This window comes from Taurulus bubalis, assembly GCF_910589615.1.
Source record: "Taurulus bubalis genome assembly, chromosome: 2".
Classification (NCBI taxonomy): Eukaryota; Metazoa; Chordata; class Actinopteri; order Perciformes; family Cottidae; genus Taurulus; species Taurulus bubalis.
This window is the reverse complement of record NC_136590.1, coordinates 8549559-8575970: the sequence shown is the minus strand read 5'-3', so window position 1 is coordinate 8575970 and position 26412 is coordinate 8549559. Positions and strand designations below refer to the sequence as shown.

Genomic DNA, 26412 nt, shown 5'->3' with positions numbered 1-26412 from the left:
CCTCAACAGCTGGCGACATAAACAAGGCAGTCCCAATCCTCGGCGTTCCTGAAGGTTACCGCTTCTTGGCAGCAGTTTCACAAAGGTTTTCACTGCCTGTCGGAGGGAGCAGGTTGCTAAGGAGGGAAGCGCACAGTGTAGCGAAGGGTGGGAGATGACCTGCTGTCAGAAGTATACGCAGGCCCTTAAAGTGCTCAGCGTGGGGCAGGAGAATAAATCAGTCTCTAGATAAAGTTTAGCTCGGGCTGGTAGGGGGGGGCTTGGCAGACTGCGGCGTATCTGAGGAAGTCCTTCACCCAGACAGTTTTGATCAGAGGTGTCAACCACAGCTGGACCAGTTCATTAAACCACAGGGGTGTGATTATTATTACCAGACAATTCATCATCAAGGTATCCACATTGCTACGGGCGTTTAAGGATACGACGCACAAAGAGTAGATCATAGATGGATCACGCGAGGTTAAGAGGGTGACCAGTTGTGGGGTTTTTTTAATCGTAATATCATTATTATTTTTATCACCCTGATGTGCTATTGAGTGAACAGGTCACTACTCCCTAGTCGTCTCTGTCTGGCCTTCATGAGATTACATCGTGCGTGTTTGGTTCTCGCTGACAGCGCGATGAATCTCATCCGGATGACGGAGCGTCTGTTTCTGACACTTTTACATCTGTTTTCACATTGCCTCAAAATTGGCTAAGTAAATGGAGCATGTTTCCCCCGGAGAAGGAGGGTGTGTGTGTTTTAGTTAGTAGTGCCGACAAGGGACATTATTACTGTCTTTGTAGAACTTATATTGGCTCATTTTAACAAATGTTCACCGGCCGTATAGTTATAGTTGGGTTGTATGGGCTTGTTTGCATTTATGATATTTGGGATTAGAATTTGAGATTAATTTAATGATTGTTTACCATCTTTCAAAGGTTAGATAAGAAAAAAAAAAAATAAATTAGTTAAGTTTTTGTTTTACAAACCAATTGATTGCACTGAACATCCGTTTTATTATACCTTTATGTGATTTAGCATATTTCTTGCCATGTACAGTGTATTTGAACTGAATGGCCCAGCTCTATAATTATGTATTTCCCCCCCAAAATAGCATAAAAGCCCCTGCTGCTGATTTTCTGCTTCAACTCTCTGTCTAAAATAGTGTAAACATCCCTCATAGGTCCTCGCTTTGACTGTTATCGTGTATTTCCGTGCCTCTTACTCTGTTATTTGGGTTCTTATGTTTTGTTCCTCTCGATACGACAGGTAATTCACCGGGCCTGAGGTCATTCATCACTTTAAATGTACTCCCTAAAAGAGAGAAGCGATTTTCAATTTGACTCTGTTTGATTCGTGAGAGCAGTGAAGGCAGCACTTTGCAGCGAGTCTGCGACTTCCATGGCCACGTCTTATTGTTTGCGGCTGCCATAACATGCTTTGTTCCTCTTGTCATTCTAGTTCCTGCAAGACACTCTGGATGCTCTCTTCAATATCATGATGGAGAACTCCGACAGTGACACTTTTGATACTTTGGTGTTCGATGCCTTGGTAAGCGAAGCAGCAGACAGAAATCATAGCATGAGAGGTTCTTGACAGTGGGAATAAACACGTCGACGCGTTCGCAGCTCAGATGCAAATATAATATGTTGTCAAATCTTTCATATGCTAAACTCCTCTCTTGACAGGCGCCTTTGCTCTGTGTGTGTTGGCCCTTTTTGATTTCCCAACGAACTTGTTTGCATGCAACTGTCTCTTTCCCGTTCTATGCTGTAGCTCCAAACGGGAGAGAACAGGAAAACAAAGTATGATCTGAACAATTTAATAAAGAATAAATCTTGTGTGGTCAAAGAGTCATCTTTGACCACACGAGATTTAAATGTGCAAAAAAACCTGCAGCTCTGTTTACACAACATGGCAGTGCAGTCTACAAGTATTTGTACATTCACATACTTTTGTTGTTCTGGCTCTTTACCTCACTACCCTCGGTTTGAAATAAAACAATGAATCTGGGATTTGATTGTTCAATTAAGTATAATGATATGCTGTAATATAGTTGCAGTTCCTACAGTTTTAAGTGAACTTTCTCTAACACCAAAATCGGTACTTTAACCTCAGCCATGGTCTCGTTTTACATCTCATGTGCGAGATTACAGAGCTAAAAAAAATATAGAAAAATGTGTATATTGTAGCTCATAAATTGTTCCCTATTAAATAAATGAGTGCCGGGCTGCACAGATGCACTGCATGTTATGTGGCTTCACTGCTCCATTAATCTGCATGACTTTGTAGGACCAGCGTCGCATTTTGTTCATGTTTGTCAAACATTGAAGGTCTCATTTTACTGCAGAATCAAGCACGAAATAAATTTGCCATGGCCATTTATGGAATCAAGTGTTTGTGGCCAAAGTCTCTGACAGAATTCCATCTGCAATGCTATCGTCTAACATTGTGCTTTACAGCTCAAACAGTTTAGTCTGTCCGAGAAAAGAGGTGGAGATTGTGTTTGGGGTCCTAGATTATCTGCAGGCTCATGAATTGAGAGAAAATGTCTTTCTGCTCAAACACAATCTTGTTTAATTTCCCAATCTCTGCATATTGAGTAAGACGGGCGGTTCCTCTCCATTAAGAGCGATGCGGTTTACATCCTAATGGATACGTCTCTGTTCTCTGACAGGTGTTCATAATTGGGCTCATAGCTGACAGAAAGTTCCAACACTTCAACCCGGTGCTGGAGACCTACATTCGAAAGCATTTCAGTGCCACGCTGGCATACACGTGAGTTCTTTACCCGCTGCAAGACATGCACAGTCATACATTCTGTCCCATCCTGTGAATAGCAGATTTAACGATCGCTTTTCTTGTGTTTGAAGGAAGTTGACCAAAGTTCTGAAGAACTATGTGGACAACGCTGAAAAGCTGACGGAGCAGCTCTTGAAGGCCATGAAGGCTCTGGAGTACATCTTCAAGTTTATCGTCCGCTCCAGAGTCCTCTTCAACCAGTACGTCCTGATGCACTGTGTGTGTGTGTGTGTGTGTGTGTGTGTGTGTGTTATGCACACATACATGCAGACATATTGTCTTTGGCCAGACCTTATGTTTTATAATAATAAACACATTTAAAATACAAAGAGAGTGAAATTAACCAAAAGCCTAAAACAAAGTAAAATATCATACATGTTTTTAAATAAAAACACAGAAAAGCAATTCTAAAAAAGTGGGTTGTTTTAAAAAAAGACTAAAAAGTGATTTAACGTTATTGTCAAGTGATGAAGACGTGGGTAATTTCCCGATGTTGGGGACGGGGGGAATGGTCTAAACAAATAATTATACGTATGACTTGTTGGCTTATTGCTAATACTTTTAATTGATATACTCCTGGAGTAGTTTCAGTGTTATTTCATATTACCTAATTCGTATTGTGTGCAGCATTGATTGTGCTCTGCAGAGTGCGTCACCGCAGTGGGATGAAGTTGCAACAGGTAAAAGTGAATGGTTGTAATGGCAAAGCGTTGGTTCATAATGGATGCGTTTATAATCGGCTGTGGAGATGTTAAATGGATGATAATGTTGTCGAGCCACTGAATGAGGCTGAGGGGCTGATGTATGATCCTGCTCTAATTGAGTGTGCAGAGTTTGATTGGTTTTTCTGTCTGATGTCTAGAGGACGCCTCGTCCTTTGCCTCACGTATCAGACTCCAGCAACGCCGCTCTCTCGTCTTGTCCATGCTCACAGCGTGTGGACTACCAACGGCAACCTCTGAGAGGACCTCCTGTCCGCGTGTTGCCGTCCAAGCGCCTCCTTTGGTGGGTTGCCAGTATCGGCTCTGTCGGGCCATTGTTATCAAGTTAGAAATTCTTCCTAAGTCCAAAGCTGTGTTTGTCAAGGCCCGTCGTGCAGCTCTGACATCGGCAGCTTTTCCCCCCGTTGATCATTTCTATGAAATGGCAGAGGAGAAACTCTAATCACACACTTTTCTCCCCCTGCGACTTGTGAGTGGTGTGGCTGTCAGGAGCTCAACTCTGCTCCTCGGTGCTGCAGGTGAGAGGCAGCTTCAAGTAATTGTTGTTGTGGGAGCCCAAGACGGATGCCTCTAATCCTATGATTTCTGTAAGCCCTCAACAGTGACTATCATGGGCCATGTAATACCTGCAGCCCCATGAGGGATTGTGGCTACACAAAACCCACCTCGCTGGACGCAAGCCAGGGAAATCCGGTGCTGTGGAGCAATCCAAACGCTTCACACCTCTTTGACCTGCCTCCCTCTGCTTCTGTGTGTGTGTGTGTGTGTTGAAAAGCATTTCAATTTCTCTCACAACGTTTTTAATTTATTAAATCTGAGCGGTTGATGCAGTAAATTACCTCGCAATGAGCACCACGTGGCTCATTTACAGTTAATACCCAGTTTGGGGAGATTTATGGGCTCTGCAAGTGGGATAAAAAAGCATTTGCATTTTTGGGGGGGATTATGGAGGAAGCCCTGCTTTGTGTCCCCATGCACTATTTTCCAGCAATTGTTCTGTCATCATTGGCTTTTTGGTGGCAATCTCTGGGCAGCGTTTGCTCCACATAACCAAACTAGCAGTCGATTTGCTCCACATGTTGAGACAGTAACGTCGCAGAAACCTCACATCGCATTTGCGTTCTGTTCCTCGAATAGTACTCGAGGAGAGTCATTAGCATAGGTCATTAATGTTTCCGATTTCAGTTTCCACATGACAGCAGGCAGGTGCTTCAGGGTCTTGTCATGTTGTTTTAAATGCTAATCTGCCCGGAAGAAAGAGTTATGTCTGTGGCTCTGATCCAATAATATTAGCATTGATGATACACACGGGCCATTCTGCTCGCTGCTTTTAATGATTTAACATTGAAGCGTGAAACTCTTGTTGTTTCCACTGCGGGCGGGGCTGTTTACACAGGGATGAAACAAACGACAGCCTTGTGATCATCTGCCAGTGTAATTCTCTACTTCGTCTCCTCCTAGGCTCTACGAGAACAAAGGAGAGGCCGACTTCACGGAGTCCTTGAGGAACCTTTTCACATCCTTCAATGACATGATGAACAGTAATTCAGAGAACACTGGCATGGTGAAGGTAGGCCCACTGTCACGTCCAACTGCACGCGATCGCTCCAACTGTTTGCCAAGAAATAGCTGCTGCTGCTGCGTGAATAGTAAATAACTGCTGCGGAGTGAATAATAATTATAATAATAAATCTGCTCTGATTTGCCTCGGATGGCATGCTCTGTAATTGGAGATGCATCTGTCTTGTTAGATATGAACTAATACAGCAGCTTATGAAACATTAATGTGAGGCTTCTGCTCATTGATGATTCTGCATTATCTGTTTTCTTCACCTTTTGTCATGTCTCTTTGTGCAGATTTTCCTGATCTTTACTCTAATTTTCTCTCTGTAACAATGTTAGGCCTGCACATAAAATAAAACAACATATATTAAAGAGCGTCTATAATATGTGCTGAAATGAATCATTCAATAATTTGGGAAATGCACTCATTCACCTCCGGGTTAGAGTAGACCGGCACCACTTCCATGAATGCAAGATATATAGATATATATAAAGATATATATATATATAAAGATGGAGCCAGCTCGCTTAGCTTACCTGTCCAAAGGTAGCACAATCTGTCCCCCAGCGACCCTGAAGCTCACTATTTTTTTCACATGATGTCCTTGGCCAGGAAAGCTGTTTCCAGTCTTTATGCTAAGCTAAGCTAACGGTCTACTTTTCTGTAGGTTCTTCCAATATTTACCTGTCGTAAGACGTGAGAGTGGTATTGATCTGCTCATCCTGTGTATTTCCCAAAATATTTAGCCACACCTAAACGATTAGGGGCTCAGTCTGCAACCTCAGTATGTTTTAAGGTATGGACCAAAATGCATCTGCTGCAAGAAAAATGAAAAGCTGATAAACTCGATGCTTTTTGATGCAGCCCTAATCGTTCACATGTTTCTTGCAGCCACACATTATATATGTTTGTTCTGTGTGTTTTTTCCTCTTCTCTTTCTGTACGTCTGTATGTGTGTGTGTTTGTCCTCCCTCTGACCTTCACTGTCCTGTGGTCTGGGGCTCCTCTGGCCTTCTGCTCTTTAGCTGCTCCTTAAGGTATTTATTTCACTGCCTTGCTCCTTGAGCCTTTCAGCTCTTTCCATTGTTCTGGGATCCCATTGTCTTTGACCTCAAACTCAGTGACTTCAGATTTGAAACAAACCTACAAGCGTCTACATTTTTAAAGGTGCACTTAAAAACTGCTCACACACACACACCTATGTGTTTAGAGATAACATAATCACAGTGTACATGCTTATTGGCACACCTACAGTAGATCCATGTGCACCTTCAACCATGGGCGAAGCTCAGGAGTCAATTAGGAGTCAGTTGCTGTGTAATTGGGTGAGATATTAGCTTTACTGTCAGTAAATTAAAAACTGATCTTGAGGAACGGGCACAAAAGCGAGGAATGCTGGTTTCTTCCCAAGTCCGCCCTTGTGAAAGCACTGTGACAGGTGGAAGCTAATGAGCAGTCCCATCATACCTCCAGTCTGAATCCTGATGAACATCTGGACAGAGCGACACACACTCAGGCGAAAACTTTGAGACACACACACACACACACACACACACACTAATGCGTGCTCACAGGGAGAGGAGCAGGAGACACACAACTCCTCTGAGAATTGCTGTGACACTTCACACAACACATCGCTGCACAACAGGTGGGAGTTAAGTTGTTGCTGAGAACAAAGTAAAAAAAAAAAAAAGAAGATAACAAAAGAGACTTTCCGTTGAAGTGGCTTCTTCAAGGTGTAAACAGATGCAGTTGAGCAGAGTCGGGGTTGTTAACGGAATCAAAGTTAAGCAGCACCGTTTGAAATCCCAAGTTTCAGACTCCCAAACTCTTTCCGTCTGCAGAGAGAGGTGGAGGTGTTGATGTGCACACGCACTAAAAATATCTATTTAGATGAGATTAGATTAAAGCGGCCTTTTTTCTTTTTTGGGGCGCGAGGTCGTGACTATATCCACGTTTTGAAAAATGTAGCATGAGATACTGCACAGTGTTGCTCTGCCCCTGCCTGCAGAAATGATCAGATATGCTCTTCAAAACAAACCTCTGCTAGGAATCCTGCCTGGAGTCAGTAACGAAGACTGTTTGCTCTCTTTTCCAACTTCCTTTGAACTTCGCTAATCACCTTTCACACATTTTCAGAAATAAGCCGTGCTCAATAACAGACGGGATTGTGTCGGGTGAAGTCCGGTGTGCTACGTCTGTGTAGCTAATCAACCTCTGCTGCTGCTCATTTGTCTAAAACACCCCAACCCACCTTGGCCGGCATTGAGCAGCCGGCCATTAGAGAAGGAAGTTTCAACTCGCTTAATCATTCCCATCATTAGTGGACGCTTGCGGGCACAGACTTGATGTTTTTATTGTGGTATTGATGGGAAAATGTAGATCATATCTGGCTGTATCTATCAAGGTATCATTGCAGAGATATTAGATATGAATCCCAGTTCATGTATTAGAAGTCATAACACCACCCACTGCTACTTTTTTTAATAAAGTAAGATGCAGTAGGAAGGAGCTGATGAACTCACAGCCGCTCATGGTTTTGTACAAACACCTGGTGGAAGTATTCCATTTTATTGCTCATTAAATCTAATATTATTCTTGGTCATCAACAAAGCAATTGTTCTAGTTTATGGCCGTCAGGAGGAGAAATGTGTACTACAGCATGCTACTGAGGGGCACACTGAGGACACAGAATCGTACTATGGATAATACTATATATCATAATGTAGCCGACAAAATGTAAATCTAAACTAATGACCTTACAGCTGGACATTATTGAAATGTTTCTTTTATTTTTCTGGCTCAGGGTGCTGCACTGAGGTACATTCCCACCATCGTCAATGACGTCAAGCTGGTCTTTGATCCAAAGGAACTCAGGTAATTTCATGTGATCCATCACATTTTCTAACAACCGCAGTACACCATTCTCCTTTTAAACTCGATGGGGAACGTAGGTATTCATTGGTAGCTGTGAACTGTGATATTTATGTGCTTTTTCTTTTGGTAATGCCTGGCTGTAATTTAAATCTTTCCATGTGTTTCTCAAACTGACGGGTTGTTGCACATAAAACGTTAAATGACTGAAATGTTATTTTGCTGGAGAATGGAAGGAGAAATCTTTATTGCTTGTGTTCTTGGAACTGCCCCGGGAATTAAAATTTCATGTTGAGATGAATCCCGAACGAGCTCATGGGAGGTTTTGTCGATGTAAAGCCTGAGCAGCACCATTTATTTTCTCTCTTTATTCAACGAGCCAGCCCTCTATTGCTGCACAGCATGGGCAGCGACGACAATGCTCAGGTTGACTTGGAAACCCACCGACAGCTCCACTGCGACATACAAAATATGAAATATGAAAAGCACTGTGATATTAAAAATAACGGATAAAAACTGAAAATAAAACAATCAATAATCCGTCAGTATCACCTGACCATTTTCTTACATTATTTAAATGAATGGACTGTACATTTAAAATGGCCAAACTCAAAAGTTTCATTTTATTTATTTATTTTCCAAAAATGAGAGGACGTTGCATTTGTGATGAACGCCTCATGGGTGTGTCCTCGATTTTCTACCCAATTTGAATGTCTTTGATCTGTTATGCTATAAGGACACAGCTCAAAGCCAAAATAGAATAGCCTCATTTATGGAGCGTCATATTTACAAATATTGTGAGGAAAGCTGTTCTAATAATGTATTCGGCGAAAACCTTCAACTGCAAATGAGTCTTTAATAACACATATTTCGGTTTGGTCAATTTGCTAATTGTAAATATTTAGTCAAGACTAATTTGTTCATATTTAGTTCTGATTGTCTCATTAGGAAGGACACGTTTGGAAAATCAGCAGGTTGCTTTTGACCAGACTGAGTCTGTCTGTGAAAACTAAACTACTCTTTTAAAGTTCTAGTTGCTCTGCTGGACGTAAGGACATAAGCTTCATTCATATGAAGGCACATTTTCTGTTCTTTCATTGAAATAATATCATCAAAAGTTGTAAATGTTAAATAAGAAGAGTAGGGAGCAAACAATAGGAGAAATTCACCATCTGAAACCATCTCTATTTTTTAAGTAGTGTCACACTGTATGTAGGTATTTTCCCAGACCTTGGGATGTGCTTTTGCCCGTTCATCTGCGAGCACTCAGCGAGGAGCCCCTTTCGTTCGCCCACATCCAGCAACCTGGACAGCGGCCATTCTCCCTGCAGACTCTGGGCCGCATAGGAGTGCCAATCCACTGCTATCACAGGCCACAGTGAAGCGGGGTCCTTTGTCAAAAGGTGGAAGATAGTCTTCCAGGCCAATCCATTCTGTCAAGCAAGCAACCGACCTCCATTCAGCTTTCACACAGTGAAATTCAGGATGTCCTTCTCAGAGTCTGACACTGATTTCAGGCCAACACATGGTGTTCACTCCTTATTGTGTCTTTTCATGATGAGGCACACACAGATTTGTACTGCAATCAGGAAATGTTGACGTTGAATTATTGGGTCACTCCTGTCCTGGTTGTACGGCTGCACAATTAATTGAATATTAATTGCGATCACGATTTTTGGCTCGATTTTTGGCATGCTCTGCCATCTTTTCTGTAGTTTTAGAGGAAATAACATGAATAAAGGTTTTCTGTGGCAACTAAATAGAAACCGTGGGGGCGTTTCATCTCCTGCCAGAACCTTTTCTTTCCTCCTTGAGCCTCAGCTTGCCGGCATCACAAGTACCTAGCCTCTTCATTGAAGAGAACATGTCAGCTTTATGTGTCTGCCTGAATACAGACTTATCGCTCAGGCTCTGAATAGTTGAATGCCCATCGTGTGTGATCTGGCTGAGCTACGCTGTTCATTGTCTTTTAAAAAAAAAATATTCAGTTGAATAAATATTGTTTACAAGGCTGTATCAAACTAGAAATCCTTCAGGACAGCAACTTAAAAAAAAGAAGAAGCACCTGCAAAATTCCAAAAAATACCTCCGGTAGCAAGCTGTTCTCAGGTCAGTTCCTCTGGGTCAGTTGATGAATCTCTATTGCAGGGGTGGCCGACCAGTCAGAGACTAAGAGCCACATTTTTTACTGTGTTACCGCAAATAGCCACATCATTTTCAACTTCTCAATTTGATTTAATGAAAATATGGCGCCGTTTGAAAGTGAGATAGTGTCACAGTATGTGGACAGAAGAATAGATGTCATGTGACCAGAATGAATAACGTAACATAGTTACAACACATTACATCAATATGACTGAAATTGAATAAATTGCACTCTGTCGCATTAAAAAATCCCTTCAAAATAAAAGCACAGGATTTTTTTTTTTTTTCATGTAAAATGACCGTACTGACAGACTGAAAACGGGTCCGCGAAAAATTCTACATGAACGCAGGAGCCGCATGACACCAGGCAAAGAGCCGCATGCGGCTCGGGAGCCACGGGTTGGCCAGGCCTGCTCTATTGTCTCACACTATATATTGTTCAAGCCTCCAACCCAAGCCAGAATATCTGAAAAGTACCTCTGTGGATGGGCAGGGCTTTTTTAATTGTGTTTTTTGGGTGATTGCTCGTGATGCGAAGCAGTCAGCCAGCTCAAGATGTCTGATCAGTCTGACCTTTTGTCTTCATTGTCCTCCTTCTGTCTCCGTAGCAAGCTGTTCACCGAATTCATCCTCAAGGTTCCTCTTGGTCGCCTGGTGAAACAGAAGCTAGACTGTCTGATTGACATTGTCCACAGCGATCTCTTTACCCATCACGGTGAGTGCGCACACACACACACACACACACACACACAGACTGTACTCACAGTTCTTCAGTGCATGCACCTTCGCTCACAGAGCAGTAATATAGGCAATCACAAACACCACCTGCCTCCTCTTGCCGGCTCTGTGTGAGCCCCGAGTAAAGATCATTGGTAAGGCGTTGTGGAAATCCCTCTTGTCATCAGAGAGAGCTGAGTGATCTCATTGCTAAAATCAACGGGACTTGTCTTTCTCAGAAAGTCAGCATTTACATCGACCTGGTCTCAGCCCCTCTCCTCTGTTTTACCATTTGATAAGAGATGTCCTGGTACCTTTTTTTCTCCTTCCCAATAACTTGATAACTGAACTTAAGGAAAACCGATCCGGTATTGTATTGGTGCATAGACTTGGGTACTCGCTGATATCCAATCCAGTGTTTTAGGCTTTACAGGAGGCATTTCTGATACTAATATATATATATAGCATCCCAACAACACGTACATCATACACATTCACACTTTTATAGCCCATGTGAGCGCCATACTATTCTGGCCATGTTGCGGTGATGTCAAATAAGACAGGCAGGGATGTAGAGATGGTTAATGAGCATCTCATCCGGTCTCTGCAGCCGGGCTAGCCTGCTGCGTCCTGCAGACTGGGTCCTCCTGCAGTGACGGTCGAGGGCCAATCATTTTGCTCCAGGCAGCGGTCCTCTGAGGCCATGTTAGGTCAGAGAGAGAGAGAGAGAGAGAGAGAGTTAAATGCAACGGTTTTAACCCAATGAAATAGCAACAGTGATTTAATGTGGCTGCCGGCCACTGCACGTGTCTCAGAGCGGTCGGCTAACGTAAAAGAAGAGAACAACAATTATCCACTTGCATCAGTTCAGCACGGATGTGCCGAAGAGAAGTTCTGAATCGGCATTTGGACCGGGTGTGATGGGGCATTTGTCCTTGTAAATAATCTAGTTTGATGTTGAATATAACAGTGTGAATGTCTCCACCTTAAAAACTCTGTTTTTTTTTCATATTGTCTGATTTGGTGATAAATTATTGAAGGGAAGTAATAATAATTTGTATTTTTTTTTTTAGCACTTTTCAAGCTGCTCAGTCTGTCACGCTCGGGTTATTACTATTGATCTGTTGCTGGTGTAACTGGAAAGGCAAGCCTCCCTGATGCTAGTGAACGGGTTAGGACTGCGCTGCCGCTCGGCTCTCACAGCAGCTTCACGCGCTCGTGCTTTTGAACATCTCCAGCAGTCTATTAAGCGTATACACGTTTTTAAAGCAGCGATTGAGAAGGCTTAACTGCCAAGTAAAATTGTCAAGCTGAGCTCCACTTTGGAGATGTTTTATTACCGATAAATGACCAGGGCGATGAGCAAATGGGTTAGCCAGACAGTTTTTTTTTTTTTTAAAAGTGGCCTAATCAGCGGTGGTTGTTGGATGCGTCCTGATCCCCTGAAAGGTTCCCTTGCCAGCCAATCCCCTCTCCCCCCTCGTTGGCTGCTCAGTGATTAACATATTAACTGTTTCTGAGTAAAAGCGCGTTCTAAATGAGTATTTTTCAGTCCCTGATGGCCCTTTCTCCAAGGGCTTTTCATGTATACGTTTTGAAATTGAAATGCTCTGTGTCGGATGTGATTGGTATTCATACGCAGCTCACTGCTGCAGATGCAAACTTAATGAACTCAGAAAAAAGAGGGACGTTTTTTTTTTTTTTTTTTTGGAGGCACAACGTCGTGTCACCTTCACCGTTTATGATGTAAAAGGGGAGAGCGGGACGGGCGCATAAATCACTCGCAAATGGGCTCATTGGAAGAGAACAAATATGTCGGCTGCTCGTCTGGTCTGTGTTGAAGGGGGAAATCACTGTAGCGTCTAAAATCTGTTTGCGCTGGAAGTTTGAGGAGTGCGCTCATGGCCTAGCTTGATAGTTCCACTCTGCTTGTCCCGCTCTCGCCCTGCTGCTAGTGTGTGTGTGTATTGTGTATGCTCACATGTGTCCATGTAGGTGTCTGTGTGAGTTACTACCTTTGCATTTTGAGTTTAAAGGAGGCCTAAAGGGAAGGAGAGTCCTGTTTAAAAACAAGGTATTAAACTCTACACAATGTCAGGACGTCCTCAGATTGGAAACTTGCTTTTGAGATTACGAAGCACACTACGCACACACGCATAGAAACACAGTGTTTTAGGAGAACAGCTCTGTTCCACAGCACCAACAATATGTCAGTGCAGAGTAGACGTAGGTTGTCACTTTGTGTCGGGGCGAGCTAGCGCTTGAAAGCTAAACATCCACAGCGTTCCTCTTCATGTATTTACCGGTGGAAGCTTTACGTGAATTATAGCAGCCTATCCAGTGCCGTAACGGAAACACATGAGGCCCCCCTGCAGAATAACCCTGAGAGGCTCCCCCCCATATGTAAGGGATAATGTATTGTCCTGCGGTCATTATCCAAAGATAAACAAACAGGACCCAAGCTTTTCTTTTGAGGGAAATTTATTCAATCAGAAAAACAGCTCAAACAGAGAACAAATGTATTCCAACAGAAAAAAAAAACATATGCTAGGGCCTATCGAACAGCTCAAAGTGAACATATGTTACAAAAACATAACAAATATGCGTACATATAGTCGATACACCGGTAGGCTACTTTGTACAGGTTTGCATTTGAATACACATGTGCGCGTCTTTTAGCAAATCTGTGTGCAAAGTCTTTAACCACGCTCTTTACATCTAAACTGCACGTTTTATTCTCTATGCGAAGGATGGCCAGACCTGACAGCCTCTCTCTTGTGACATGGAGCTTCCGAGATATGTTTTGATCAGTTTTAGCTTGGAAAATGACCTTTCAGCGCTTTCGACAGTCACGGGTATTGTCAGAAATAATTTGATGGCCGTGGCTACATCAGGCACACTTGATAGTATGGAGTTGTTTTATTATTAGCGTGTTTGCTAAACCATAAATTGAGCCATTTTTTATTTCCCTGATGGCGAACTCTAACGCCTGTCTTAAGGCGAGCACCTGGTCTGGGAAGTCCGCGGATACGTCGTCAGAGTATTCAGCAAGGGCACTCGCTGACTGGTGCATATCATTGTCTGACTTTGACAGGAGTTTTCGTGGGCGTAGGAACCCAAACCTCCTTCCCACCTTTTGCATTCCACTGAACCTACGGTGACCTGTGTAATGGCTACGTCTACAATCTGGTAAAACACTGACACTTTAAAGTGTTCCTCGGGATCCAGCAGCCTCTCATCCTCGCATAACTCATCGAAATGCCTCTTGGTGCGCCTGGCGCGTTTTTGAAGAAATGTGGGAGAAATGCCCCTGGACTGGGCAAGATCTTGGGCACTTTCTTTAAGGCTTTGAAACTCCCCTCTGAGTGCAGCAAGGCTCTGTGATACACCGGCTAGATATTCGCTTGCCTGCAAAATATCCACATTCTGTTTCTGGCGGCTCTGTGAAACAACATTTACAGTTTTGAGAAGTTTACCCTGTATAACTGTTTGGAGGACAAACTCGAAATTCTCCATGCTGTGTTTGAGTCCCTCGGCCTCAGCACACTCTTCCTTTTTGTTGGACAATAGACATATTTTTCGTCAGTGCTTTCATCACGTCTTTAAAGCGAAAGCGGAGAGAGCGCACAGCATCATGCCGGGATGCCCAACGCGTCGGGCATAGCCGTTTAAGTGTAGGCCCTGCTTTGAACTCTGTCTCCAGGAGTTCCCATCTTTTGATGCTACCACTGAAAAAAACATGTAGTTTTTGTACACAATCATAGAAATATTTTACCTTTGTTACATTTTGGCACGCATCGTTCAGGACAAGGTTTAAATTGTGAGAAGCGCAGTGAATATAGATGGCGTTACGTTCTCTGTCTGAGATGCGTTTTTGTAGCCCGTAGTACGCCCCACTCATTGTGGCTGCACCATCATATCCCTGTCCTTGACATTTATTGACAGAAATACCCTTCTTCTCTAAAAGGTCAACTATGTCTTTCTCCAAAACAGATACGCTTTGATCATGCACTGCATGGAAATTGTTGCATGCACCTGGCTGAGTTGATCTACTTTGGAAATCTTTCACTATCTCGTTTTGAACCTTCTGTGCCATAATATAAATAATTTCATTTTGAATTTGTGGGCTTAAGTATTTCGTTTTACTTTCGCTGGAAATTAACCTCTGTAATATAGGGTCATATCTGCCGAGAACTTCCATAACGGATAAAAAGTTTCAGTTATTGATTTCTCCTAGTTTCTCCTAGTATCAACAATTCTTGTTAATACCCCTGACCAAAAGTTTACTTTCTTTTGCAGCGGAAATCTGCTCATCAATACTTTGATGTCCTTGCCATGTGTCATACACTACACAAGCTGCCATATGTGAGCGAGTGTGTTCGTGCTCTTTTATTTTTCTAGACAGTCCTTGCCAATCATTTATTCCCGTAGTCCAGGCACTGTTATGGCATGCAGATCTTCTCTCACCAAAAAGCCAATAAATTTGATTTAAATGTCAACGGTGAATGGGACTTTTATTTTGACGGCCACAGAGATCGGGAAGCAGAGGAAGTTTGGAACGTACACAAACCAGGCATCGTTCACATAGCAACAGTCAACTGTCAAATAGCAAACTGTGAAGACCCATTCCCCCGGTACTGGGGGAGCGTCTCAAGATTAAGTTTTCAAATAGTCGTATGAACCACAAATGAGTTCTAATACTTGTATTATTTTATATCATTTTTTCAGAATTTTCTTGTGAAGAAAATGTATATTTAAAAAAAAAAAATGTCATAACATATTTTGATCATAACTATGAACATCCAGCATGATCTAATTAAGAATGGCAGAAAAATGCTTTTCGAGCGGTTTCCGACATGTTCAAAATGTGTGCTTCAGACCCTTACCAAGGTCTCACATACTAATAACACCTCTTGTTAGAAAGAACAGAGCCTAAAGAACACGAATATGCAATGAAAAACCACAGAAAAACAAAGTATTGGGGTCATTTGAAGGCTTTTCAGGGGGAAAACTGTGTAAATCGGTTCAAAAATGAAAAACGTCAAAGTTCTATAAGAAAACTACATTTCCCAGAAGCCAGCCCGGGTGCATTCTCTTCAGTAGACTGCGCATGTGCCGTCTGAGGTCCATTTGACAGGGGAAATGCTGGACCCAGAAATGTAAAATAAAACAATCTCCGACGGTTGACGGAATTTAAAGTTACTTATAGGTGGCTGGTAAGGATCTAGATGGCGCCGTTCGACTCCTACATGCCCGCACGGTCACGGAGATGTGTTTATTATTGAAATTTGATTTAGGTGTCGGCTCAACCCGTTCATCTTGTGCCACCCCTTTGCCATTGTGTAGACATGTAACTGGTGTATTGCTGCTTCATTGAGAGAGCAATTTAATCATCTTCAGTGGGAACACTTTATGTATTTTGGTCACTGCTGCCTTAATCATTGCACCAGCCTTTGGTTAAAAAATTACGAAACATTGCAAATGTTGGTCACTTTTAATGCTCATTGGAGGATAGAGGACTTTGCCCTGGTGCCACCTTCAGCTCAAACTTGACATGTTTTTCCACATTAAATTTAAAGGATTGACAAATTGCGGTTTTCTATAATTTTTTCCCGGCACGTTATGATCACCAAACCCTAGCTAGACTGCATCATAGCTGCTCCATAAACAATAACATTTCCGCTTGTTATTGAGGTCTTGTGAGTGCATTCTTTATTTTTCATTTTTTATAAAAACAAACTGATCAACTCACAAAGTTACGGTGTAGTTTTTTTTGCATAATTGCAAAATGATGGTTTATCATTTGGACCCCATATTTAGTTCACATAGTGTCTTCATGTAGCTTCCCTGTAATTATTTTTGAATAAGGATTATACAAAAGCATTCAGTGTGCAAGATTTCCGTTAGTGAGTTTGATTACTACAAGATAATCTTTTTGTAATGAATGCAATAATCAATTCCTGAGTCATTAAAGTGCAATTTTAACTTCTGCAGAATCTTTTATTTGTTAAATTGCTAATTACAACGTTATGCATTGTCACTGTGTGGAGCCTCTGAAGACATGAAGACATTCACCTCAGTCGAAGAAGCTGCTCTGCTTATCTTTTCTTTTCGTTTGTTCATTCTTTCTTCATCCATCTCTATTGAGTCAATCCATACTGTTACATTTGACATGCAGTTCCTTTAGAAAGGGGTCAGAGAATATAAAACACTGAATGGATTAATGTGTAATACCTCTGGGTATTGTTTATGAAGAGGCCGCCATGGTTCACGCTGTTTATTATGCGTTACACAGTGTGAGGATCGTTGTCCCTGTAGTCGGCCACTGCATGGGGGAGGATTTCACAACGTGTACTGCTTTTTAAAACCTTTCTCCTAGGTAATTTAAAGTTGTATTGAATTTTTATTAAAATAATATCCAACACCAAAAAACACTGGCAGGTAACCAAACAGACATTGATATAAAGGTAGTTATTTGGTTACAATAATGTGGGGGACAGTAGTCCCATTATTCTTTAACCATATAATTTTTCCAGTTTCATCTTTGTTTATGTAACAATTCCCCTATTTTGTCCAACATATTTTCAGTGGAGGAGTTTTAGGTTCTACAACACCCTCGTATAGGGCTCTGTTTATTAAACTGCATCGCGGCAGTTTTTTGTCCCCAGCTAAACATAACTTTAGGTGACCTGGGCAGTTCACATCCAAACCATTCACCCATGTGTCCCAGAACATTTCTCCACAAGGGAGAACCGTTTTATTGAGTCTAGCCGGGGTGAATTATTTGATTGAAAACATTTGCCTCTGGCTTATCGGGGTGTTTTTCCCATACCGTCCTACGGTTTTACTAGCATCGTTATTTACCCAACGCAGGTCTCATACCACTTTGATGCTTTATGAAACATTGTTCAAGGTAGTATTCTATTGGGTTTATTCCTTGATGTTTATTCCTCCCAACGTTTCATTTAAAATGTTCTTGCAGAGGGGTTATCAATTCATATTCTCTCCACGAATCCCAAAAACTGTTCACTTAACCCCCTGGTACTCTGAATATTCTTTCATTGAACCAACTTAGCTCCAGTATTTGTGCCAAGGCCCACACACATACACAAATGCCACTAAGATTGAAATCAGAAGGTTTAATAACAAATATGATAATTTTGTGGCTGACTGCCGTCGGTCCACGTCCCATGAGAATCCTCTATGGCTTATCTCTGCTGTCTTCCGTGCCAACCAAACACTTTTCACACTGATTAGGTTCAGAAGGTGTTTGTTTTTTTTAAACTTTTATTTTTATTTTGCAGTACCGACAAATTGCCTTTTAAGACTATTTTAGTCCACTGATTTTAATAATGTAATTGCATAATAATGCAAGCACATCCCTCCGAAGAGCAATGTACTTTTAGTTTTCACAAATATTCAGACAAATTGGAATGTGAGAAATAAATGAAGCTGAAATAATTTAAAACCACAAAACCAAAACAATAAATAAAATGGTCTCTCAAGCTCTGTTAAGAAACATGTGCAATGTCTATGCAAAGTCTCATTTTGGAAGTGACAACTCCTGTTTTTTCTGGCATCATGTTGGCCTAATTGTTGGTAAAATTGTTATGTCAATTATGTATAAACAATTGGCAATATTGTTTACATAAGTCAGCAAAAATTATCCCGTTAATGTCCGTTTATCGTACGATAAGTAAATAAAGTAATTATTGTGGCAAGACTAATTGGCTCTGCTCTGAAAATATTGCTGGCTCTGATTGCCGTTTATTCTGACGTTCATGCTGTTGCACTGCAACGATTCCAAAGAATTTTCTGAGATTTCTGCCACATTCAGTTTAATTAATAAATAAACTCTGGCCATCTTTTTAATTTAGGCCCCTGAGCTGCGAGGAAGCCATTAACAAGCTGCGTGCGTCTTCCTCGAGAGTGTGTCTACGGCATATGCCGCACTGCCTCGTGCGATCCATCAGCTGCTCCATGTGTCGAGCGGCGCTGTAAATGTGTGTGTTTGTTGGCGTCCCTGCAGATTGCCGAGAGATCCTCCTGCCGCTGATGACGGACCAGCTGAAGTTCCACCTGGAGAAGCGCGAGGAGCCGAAGGCTTGCTGCCAGCTGCTCAGTGACATCCTGGAGGTGCTCTGCAGGAAGGATGTGGTGAGGAACACCGCTTTCTAGTGTTACTTCCTCCTATCTCCCTCTGGGACAGATAGTAGCATATCAAGGGGTTTCAGGAGCTCCTCCATACACAAGAAGCACGTTTCGACTCTGGCTGTTTGAAAGAATAGCTACTAATCAATGTGCTGTTGCTTGCACATTTTACGGCGTTGTTGAATTTTTGATTTACTTACTTGTAGAGTTGGTGATGGGCTCTGCTGGCCAATCCATCACAGACCCAGTTATGTAGCCAGTCTAAGGCATTAAGGGTGAATCAATTAATTGTTCTTCCAGTTAATCATGTAATGGTTTATTGACATAAAATAACTTACCATTATACCATTACAAGCTTGTTATTGCTTGTTTGGTCCTAACCCCAGAACATTCAATTTGCAATTACTTACAACAGAGGAAAACACATCTGATTATGTCTTCAACTTTCTGAAGCTCAATTATTGGATTAATTAACTACTTGTTTGTTACTGAACTGTATCTTTCTTTGAAGTCCACATTCCTCACACTTGCACGCACTTTTTTGTAGGACGTAGGCCTGGGCGGGGATTCAATATGACAGTTTATCATCTTTCAATGGAATCGTATGGTGATGAAACACATGATACACAATCACGTAATCTTTATTTAAAATCTGTTGATGGAATAACTTGATAATTTTTCCGGTTTTGTTTTTTCGTCACACTTCACCACCTAGTTCAATGCGATTAACGAACTGGACTCAAACTGGCAACCTTCCAGTCACAAGCCTCTCCGACCTTTAAGCTCCATTAACCCCAGAATACAAGAGTGCATCCAGCTCAGGACCGGCTTCTCTCTGCTTAATAATGGTGGAGAATAACGTGGAAAGGTCCACAAAGAATTTTAAATGTTGGTGAAAATAAATTGTGAGAAGCTTTTTCCAACAGCAGTGTGCAACGTTTTCTTCAGTCAACCATTCATTCATTAATTGTTCAACTCCTGCCTACACCTAAGAATTTAACTTAAAATTGTTAATTTCTTTAATTCTGCACTTACGTTCTTGATTAAATCAGAACATATTCTATACTTCTTATTTGTCAAGTATTAAATTCACACCCTAGTATACAAAAGTAGGCTTTACCATGTGATTATTTCATGGAGACTTTTTATTTATTGATTCCAGAAAACGTTCATATTGAATAGCCCTAGATATCTGAAACTCCCCCCTCAGATAGTTCATTCTCCCCCATCGCTCCTCTGTGATTGTGTGAATGTTTGTGTGCACCGACCTGCGGACGAGCTGTGTAAATTATTGAAAGTGAAGGTTGACGCTGCACAGCTCGGTCTGCTTGGAAGATTCCCCCCAAAAGACGGTGAGAAGCCCTGTGCTCACTCAAACTCACTAACGAGCAAGTCCACGGAAAAACCATCCCACTTATGATAACGCTACAGCTGCTGCGTTTCCCTCTCCAAAAAGCCTGGGATTCAAAACATATACATCATTTTGGCTGCAAGCCAAGTTGAGCCATGGACCAAGAAACAGGCAGTTTGAGTTGTGAGCCCAGAAGTCAACGCTGATTTATTTGTTGTGTAACTTCCGTACTCAAAGGTCTTGTGTGTAAGGCGTGGCGCCATCTAGCTGTGAAGTTGCAGATAGCAAGCAATTGAAACTTTTCCCGCATCCCAAGCTTGAAGTAGATCTACGGCGTCCGATGCGAAAAGCTGGAAAAAAAAGCTGTGTGAAATAAACTGCTCAATCTAAGGTATTAAAAACGTAACGACTCTAAAGTAGTTTTGTTGCACAAAGTATTTGAAAAGTAGTTATTGTAACCCAAGCCATAATCTTAAAAAAAATAAATCGAATCAAGTACTTTCCCGTGAAGACAGAAGTATATTTTGAAAAAGACTGCATGCATTCAACAAAGAGAGATTGACTCGTGTGGCTGGACAGTCCTAAGAGATGATATCAAACGAACAGTTGTTTGAAGATACCTTGTCCGTTGCGACGTATTCTTCTGACAAATCTACAAGACAAGCTTCTCGTCCATCTGAATCCCCAACAGCCTCAGAATCAAGGTTTTGGGTTCTTCCAAGACTCGTAAATTTGCAGCAGCATTCAACATCTAATATAAGAAAAAGATGGAGCCACCAATTTGGAAATTAGAAGACATGTTTGTAGCCCTTGTGGCAAATGTAAGAAATTAATGACAATGGATATTTATTTTGCAGGGTCCCACCCAGTGGCACGTGCAGATCGTCATGGAGAAGCTGCTGAGGACGGTTAACAGGACGGTGATTTCGATGGGCCGCGAGTCCCCTCACATTGTAAGTTTGTCTGAATTATTTGTTGCTGTTACAACTATTAGCTGTGTACCTATCACTCGCTCTCTGTTTTCGTCTGGTTGTCACACACACACACACACACACACACACACATGCTCGCAGGTCCAATTTTGTTCGTGTGTGGCTTTGAACATATCTCATTCTCTGTGCCGAGCTGTAATCTAGAAACACCAACCGGGCTTCCCTCCCACCGCCGTGAGCATTATTCTCCCAATCACTCTCTCAGCTGGAGCTCGGAGGCAATTAAAGCACTTATCAGTCATGGTATAAATATGCTGTCTGCTTTATTTCCGTTGGCAAAGCCTTCATCCATTTTCATGAGTCCAAAGAGTCCAATGAATGTCAACTTCTGTATTCGTTGAGTCATGAATATCAAGTTAGGTATTCTCTGGCTCATTGTATTGCATCCTGTTGAGGCTTGTATTAATCAGAGCTGCATCTAGCTGGTGATGCGACTTTGCATGAGACTCAGGCAATAAACATATGTAGTTTTTATTTTTTTACTGCTCACTTAAATGCAACGGAGTGATGAGAGAGTCATTTTCTCCGGACTTCAAGCTTGTATTGGAAAATGGGGAGACGTACAATACCGACTCATTATATTAATGCTATTACTGGCTGGCGTAGCGTCCTTTCTTCCTCCTGTCTGGGTTATTTATCGTGTGTGTGGGCACAGCATCCTCTCCATATGGGGAGCAGCAGGAAACAGCATCACCTGTTTAAATGGAAGCTTATTTGCTTTTATTACCAGTTACTGAGCCACACCAGCAGAGAGTGATTTAAAAAAGAAAAGGTACCCATAGTTATCACACAATAATTATCCAGCGTGTGTTTGTGTGTTATGTCACCATTCTTCTCAGAGCAGGGATTCTCTAGCTGTTTTTTAATTCAATCTCTCCCTCCGTCCGAAGGTATCTCAGCAGTGCACCAAGCGAATCACGTGAACGTGCCCCTTCTCTCCCAGACAGCTGCCTGGAGGGGGTCCAGGACTCCCACGAACTCGCCTTTTCTCGCTCTCTAGTCTTTATCATTGCTGTGCCGGGGGTTACGGGCTCAGGTGGGATGGTGCCGAGAGTCAGAAAAGTAGGCATTTGGAAAAGAGGTTGCTTGCAGGTAGATGTTTTCCTTTTGATCGTGTACATTTCCAATATGGAACTTACCCACCGCACTTTGTGTTAAGGGCTATCAACGCTCATGAAGGCAGCGCACGCAGGCCTCCTCTCTGCTGTATTATACTAAGTGCATCCCCCACCCCCCCCACGTGGTGCAGATAAAATGGCATTCTGTGCTTCCAGCACCGCCTGCTGAATTGCACAAAAGCAGACCGGCCTCCTTTCTGGTTAATCAAACTGCTATACCCATGACCTCAAGTGGCCCTTATTGAAACTATCCACTGTGTACACCGCACTTGCGCTGCAGCTGCTCTCTCCCATACTTCTCTCATCTATTGACAGCATCTTTTATCGTCCCCGCTGAGCCCTCGCCTTTGTCAGCGCCTTTAGCCACTGAACTCAATTGCCTTGACATTTCTAAGTTACCTGCATAATATTTAGCATCAGTGTACAGAGTGTCCTTCTACCCGGTGGGAGTTTGAGGTCTCGTCAAAGTCTTGCCCTTTTGCTTTCGCTCAAACACTGTACATTATATAGTGCTTGGGGACGGAAGCTGCATTTTGAAGCAGCTCCCCACATCACTACTTCATGATCAATAAGGTTGCCGAGAATTTGAACAGCTTTGAGCGCCGGTTAGTGCTGCTGGAAGTGTCACAGCTTTCTAATCAGAGGACTTTTGCCGCCGCTGCCGAGTCTGCAGGCAGATTGCTCCGACAACACCGCAGCCGACTACCGACCTTGTTCCTCTTCGTGGCAGCCTCTCGCATTTAGATTTATGCATTAATGTTCTACTCCCGTCTCCCGCCTCTCTCGCTCCTTTCTCCTCTCTCCTGGGGGTGGTCGACGCAAGAATGTTGATGAGAATGATCACAATGACAGCTCGGGGGCGTCGGTTTTGTTGTGTGTTTGTCACCGTAGCGCTGCGCCTGTTAGCGGCTCACGCGGCATCGCCGCACATTTGCATCGTCGGACATCCCAGCAGGCAGCATCTTTTATATTCATGTCCACCCTCACACAGGAGATGAGTCCTTGTGAATACATTTACATTAGGATAGTAGCAGAAACAGTTTTGTCTGTCCCTGCTGAAATGACCGAGTTCTACCTTGTTAATGCCCTTGAATTACATTTCCCTCTGGATGAGCCATGCAGATACACATGGTGAGTAAGATGCTGCTGGGGAAATCCTCTGCTGTTAAAGTTCCAACCAAACCAATGAAACAAACCTTTGTGTTGTTCTTATTCTGTCATCTTAGCCTTATTGACCTTTTTAAAGTTTTCTTTTGTATGGTCAGCAAACACCTACATGTCCAAATGAATAATACATATACCGAACAGACCGTAGCGTTGCCTGAGTATTGTTTTTTTCATAGCTGCAGTTTTGATCGTTGTGGTGATAGTTGGCCGCAGTGCTTCATGGCTATCCTGCCGATTTACCTGCAGTGTGCAGAAGTAATGGAGAGGAAAGCTGCATGGGAAGGACCTGTGCGATTGATTGACAGTAAGGAACTCAAGGACCATCGGGGCCGGAGCGCGTTCTTCGCTGCATGCACTCGCTGACCAAATACCTTGCAACAAAGCCATCTCAATGACATCTATTCAGATCAGTATCCGGCTCCTTTATCCTTAGCTCTCTCTGTGTATCACTCACTCTCTTTATCTTTGTCTTTCATATCTGTTTCTGTCCACATATTTCTCTCTCTGTGCCTCCCTCCCTCCCTGCCTCTCTCACTCCTGCTGGCCCGACTGCTGCAGAGCTCTCACAGAAAAGAAGCGTAGTGAGATATGGCGCTGAATCATAATGCCTCAAACGTGCACTTATCACTCACTCTCTGCACCGCTCCTCTCCTCCTGCGCTCAAACCTTGACTGAGCGTCCTCTTGAGTATATCGACCCTGCAACAACTCATGCCAGGCGTGTGCTCACTGTCAAAGCCACGTGAAAGCCGCCGGGAGGATGCTCGTCACCTTTAAACCACGGAGGGCTGCGGTTAAAGGGTGTAAGAATGTAAGATGTGAAGCTGCACTGAGGTTCTTGTTTGTACCCTCAGTGCTGTGCGGTTAACATCCACTCGAGGGAAGACCCATGAAGGGGGGCGGGGCAGTGTTGCCCTCGAGCAATATCAGTTCCTGCAGCTTTATGCGTCCATGTGAGGGTGACTCTGCATCTCTGGGGCATTTACTCAGAGCTTTGTCCCCACTTTACCTCACAAGTTCACCTCACTGATGGTCTGCGGCAACATCTGGCAGTGGCATGCACGCACGTGAGCACTAGGACATGTCCGCAGGTCCACGGGCAGCGTTAAAGTTATAATGGTCCGGGGAAAAAATCCTGCTGTCAGTGTAAGCGTTGGATCAGAAGCAGGTCGACTGCCTGCACCAAAAGCCCTTCCTTGCTGATCCCTCTTTTGTATTCTGCTCCGCATTGTGCCACCCGACTACATCAAAGAGACGCAGGGCTGATTTTTAGGTGGGTTTTCAGCCGTATCTCCCGCTTTTCATTTCGTGATTGTCGTGTTGATTGTTTTGCACACTGAATTTTCAAACGAAGCCTAAACGAAATCATAAATTACAGGTTTGGATCACTGGAAATGCAAAATAACGTTCCCTCACTTGCCCTCACTTACCCCACCGTTTTAGTTTTGTTGGCACACGTTTTGAGATATTCGTTTCTGAGATTTCCGCTGACACCTTAATTGCTATTGAGGTGAATGACATTTCACTTGTAGTGCTCACAACATTGAAACATTTCAAAAGCATCTTACCTTTCCAGCAACACTTAATAATAATTCAGACGCCGCAATAATCCTAAACAAATGTAATTCAAGCAGATGCTAACTTTTAGACAACATCAAAGGAAAGTGCGAAGAAAAAAAATGTAATTTGGGTGAGCCGGCCCTTTTTTTTTTTTAAAGGTGCTTTTTACGAGATTGGGGGGATTTTGATTGCCTCTCAACGTGGTGACTCTTGCTGTTAACAGTTGACAGCGTCAACGGTGCTAACAATAGCAAAAGTGCTGACAGAGCTTGCAATGTTTACCAGATGGGAGATCAGAGGACGGTGTTATCTAGGTTTGAAACTGCTGTATAAGTGCAGTGCAGAGCGGCGGCCTTGAGTTAGCCTGTGAGGCACGCTCACGTGCACTAACGGCACGCTCACGTGCACTAACGGCACGACCCGGCTGTGCGAACAAAGCTCAGAGATGCTCGATTACAACACACACAGAGGGCGAGTGACTTCATTCTCTGCTCAGGTTACTCCACTTCTTTATATTACAAATAGTTACTTTAATGCTCTGAAATCTGTGTATTGTACCCTTTAACTGGTATTTGATGAAAGTAGCAACCTATCATGATGCTTCCTCTGCTCCTGCTGTCCTTTTGCTTCGCAAATGAGGTTCAGTCTTTTCCAGATGTTGAGCGCTCTGAAGGTGTCCGTTTTTACTTTTTATTTTGCATATTAAATATCTTTATTTAATTTTTTTATAAACAGTATAAAAACACAGTATTGCACATATTAAATCAATTGCACTTCTTTAAGATACAGATAAACACCTAGTTCTCTTTTGATGCTACAGCATAACTACTGAAAGAAACCTACCCGGCATGTACAAGAGTGGAGGTGTGAAATCACATGTAGCCAACAGAAAGCAGCATGGTGGAGCTTGTGGAGGTCAAACCAGTGGCGTCTAGTAGTTCGCAAGATATTGGTGTGACAGAAGATGCTTCTTTTATGCCCTTGAAACCACTTTGGTGCAGTTCCTATCTCTTGGGGCAGTGTTTTTGGCTTTGCTCCTGCAGGCGCTGTTAACATAATGTTTCCTTTTGGCTGCGTCCCCACTCATTAATATGGTAATAGCCCTATTTGATGCTATACAACATATACTAATATAGAGTAAACGCAATTATTATTTTGGCTGTACATAGTCTCTGTACACTATGTAGAGCTACAACAAGAGTTTTATTAACTTTACAATCAAATAGTTGGGAAGCGATGAGCAGGAGCTAGTAAATAAAGTGTGTGG

At 42.7% G+C, this 26412-nt stretch overlaps 1 protein-coding gene across 13 annotated transcripts in view; it reads left to right on the top strand.

Annotated features, from left to right (window-relative positions):
* The window catches only part of dock1 (dedicator of cytokinesis 1), a 163002-nt gene that overhangs the window by 44718 nt on the left and 91872 nt on the right, over nt 1-26412 (top strand). For 12 of the 13 annotated variants that reach the window (XM_079213915.1, XM_079213909.1, XM_079213906.1 and 9 more), the window contains 8 exons: nt 1445-1534; nt 2661-2761; nt 2857-2985; nt 4969-5077; nt 7878-7948; nt 10699-10805; nt 18837-18964; nt 21167-21262. In XM_079213915.1, coding sequence (XP_079070041.1) covers nt 1445-1534; nt 2661-2761; nt 2857-2985; nt 4969-5077; nt 7878-7948; nt 10699-10805; nt 18837-18964; nt 21167-21262 — 831 coding nt within the window. Of the gene's footprint in view, nt 1-1444; nt 1535-2660; nt 2762-2856; nt 3017-4968; nt 5078-7877; nt 7949-10698; nt 10806-18836; nt 18965-21166; nt 21263-26412 lie in introns of all 13 variants that reach the window. The other variant, XM_079213908.1, reaches the window with a different exon arrangement.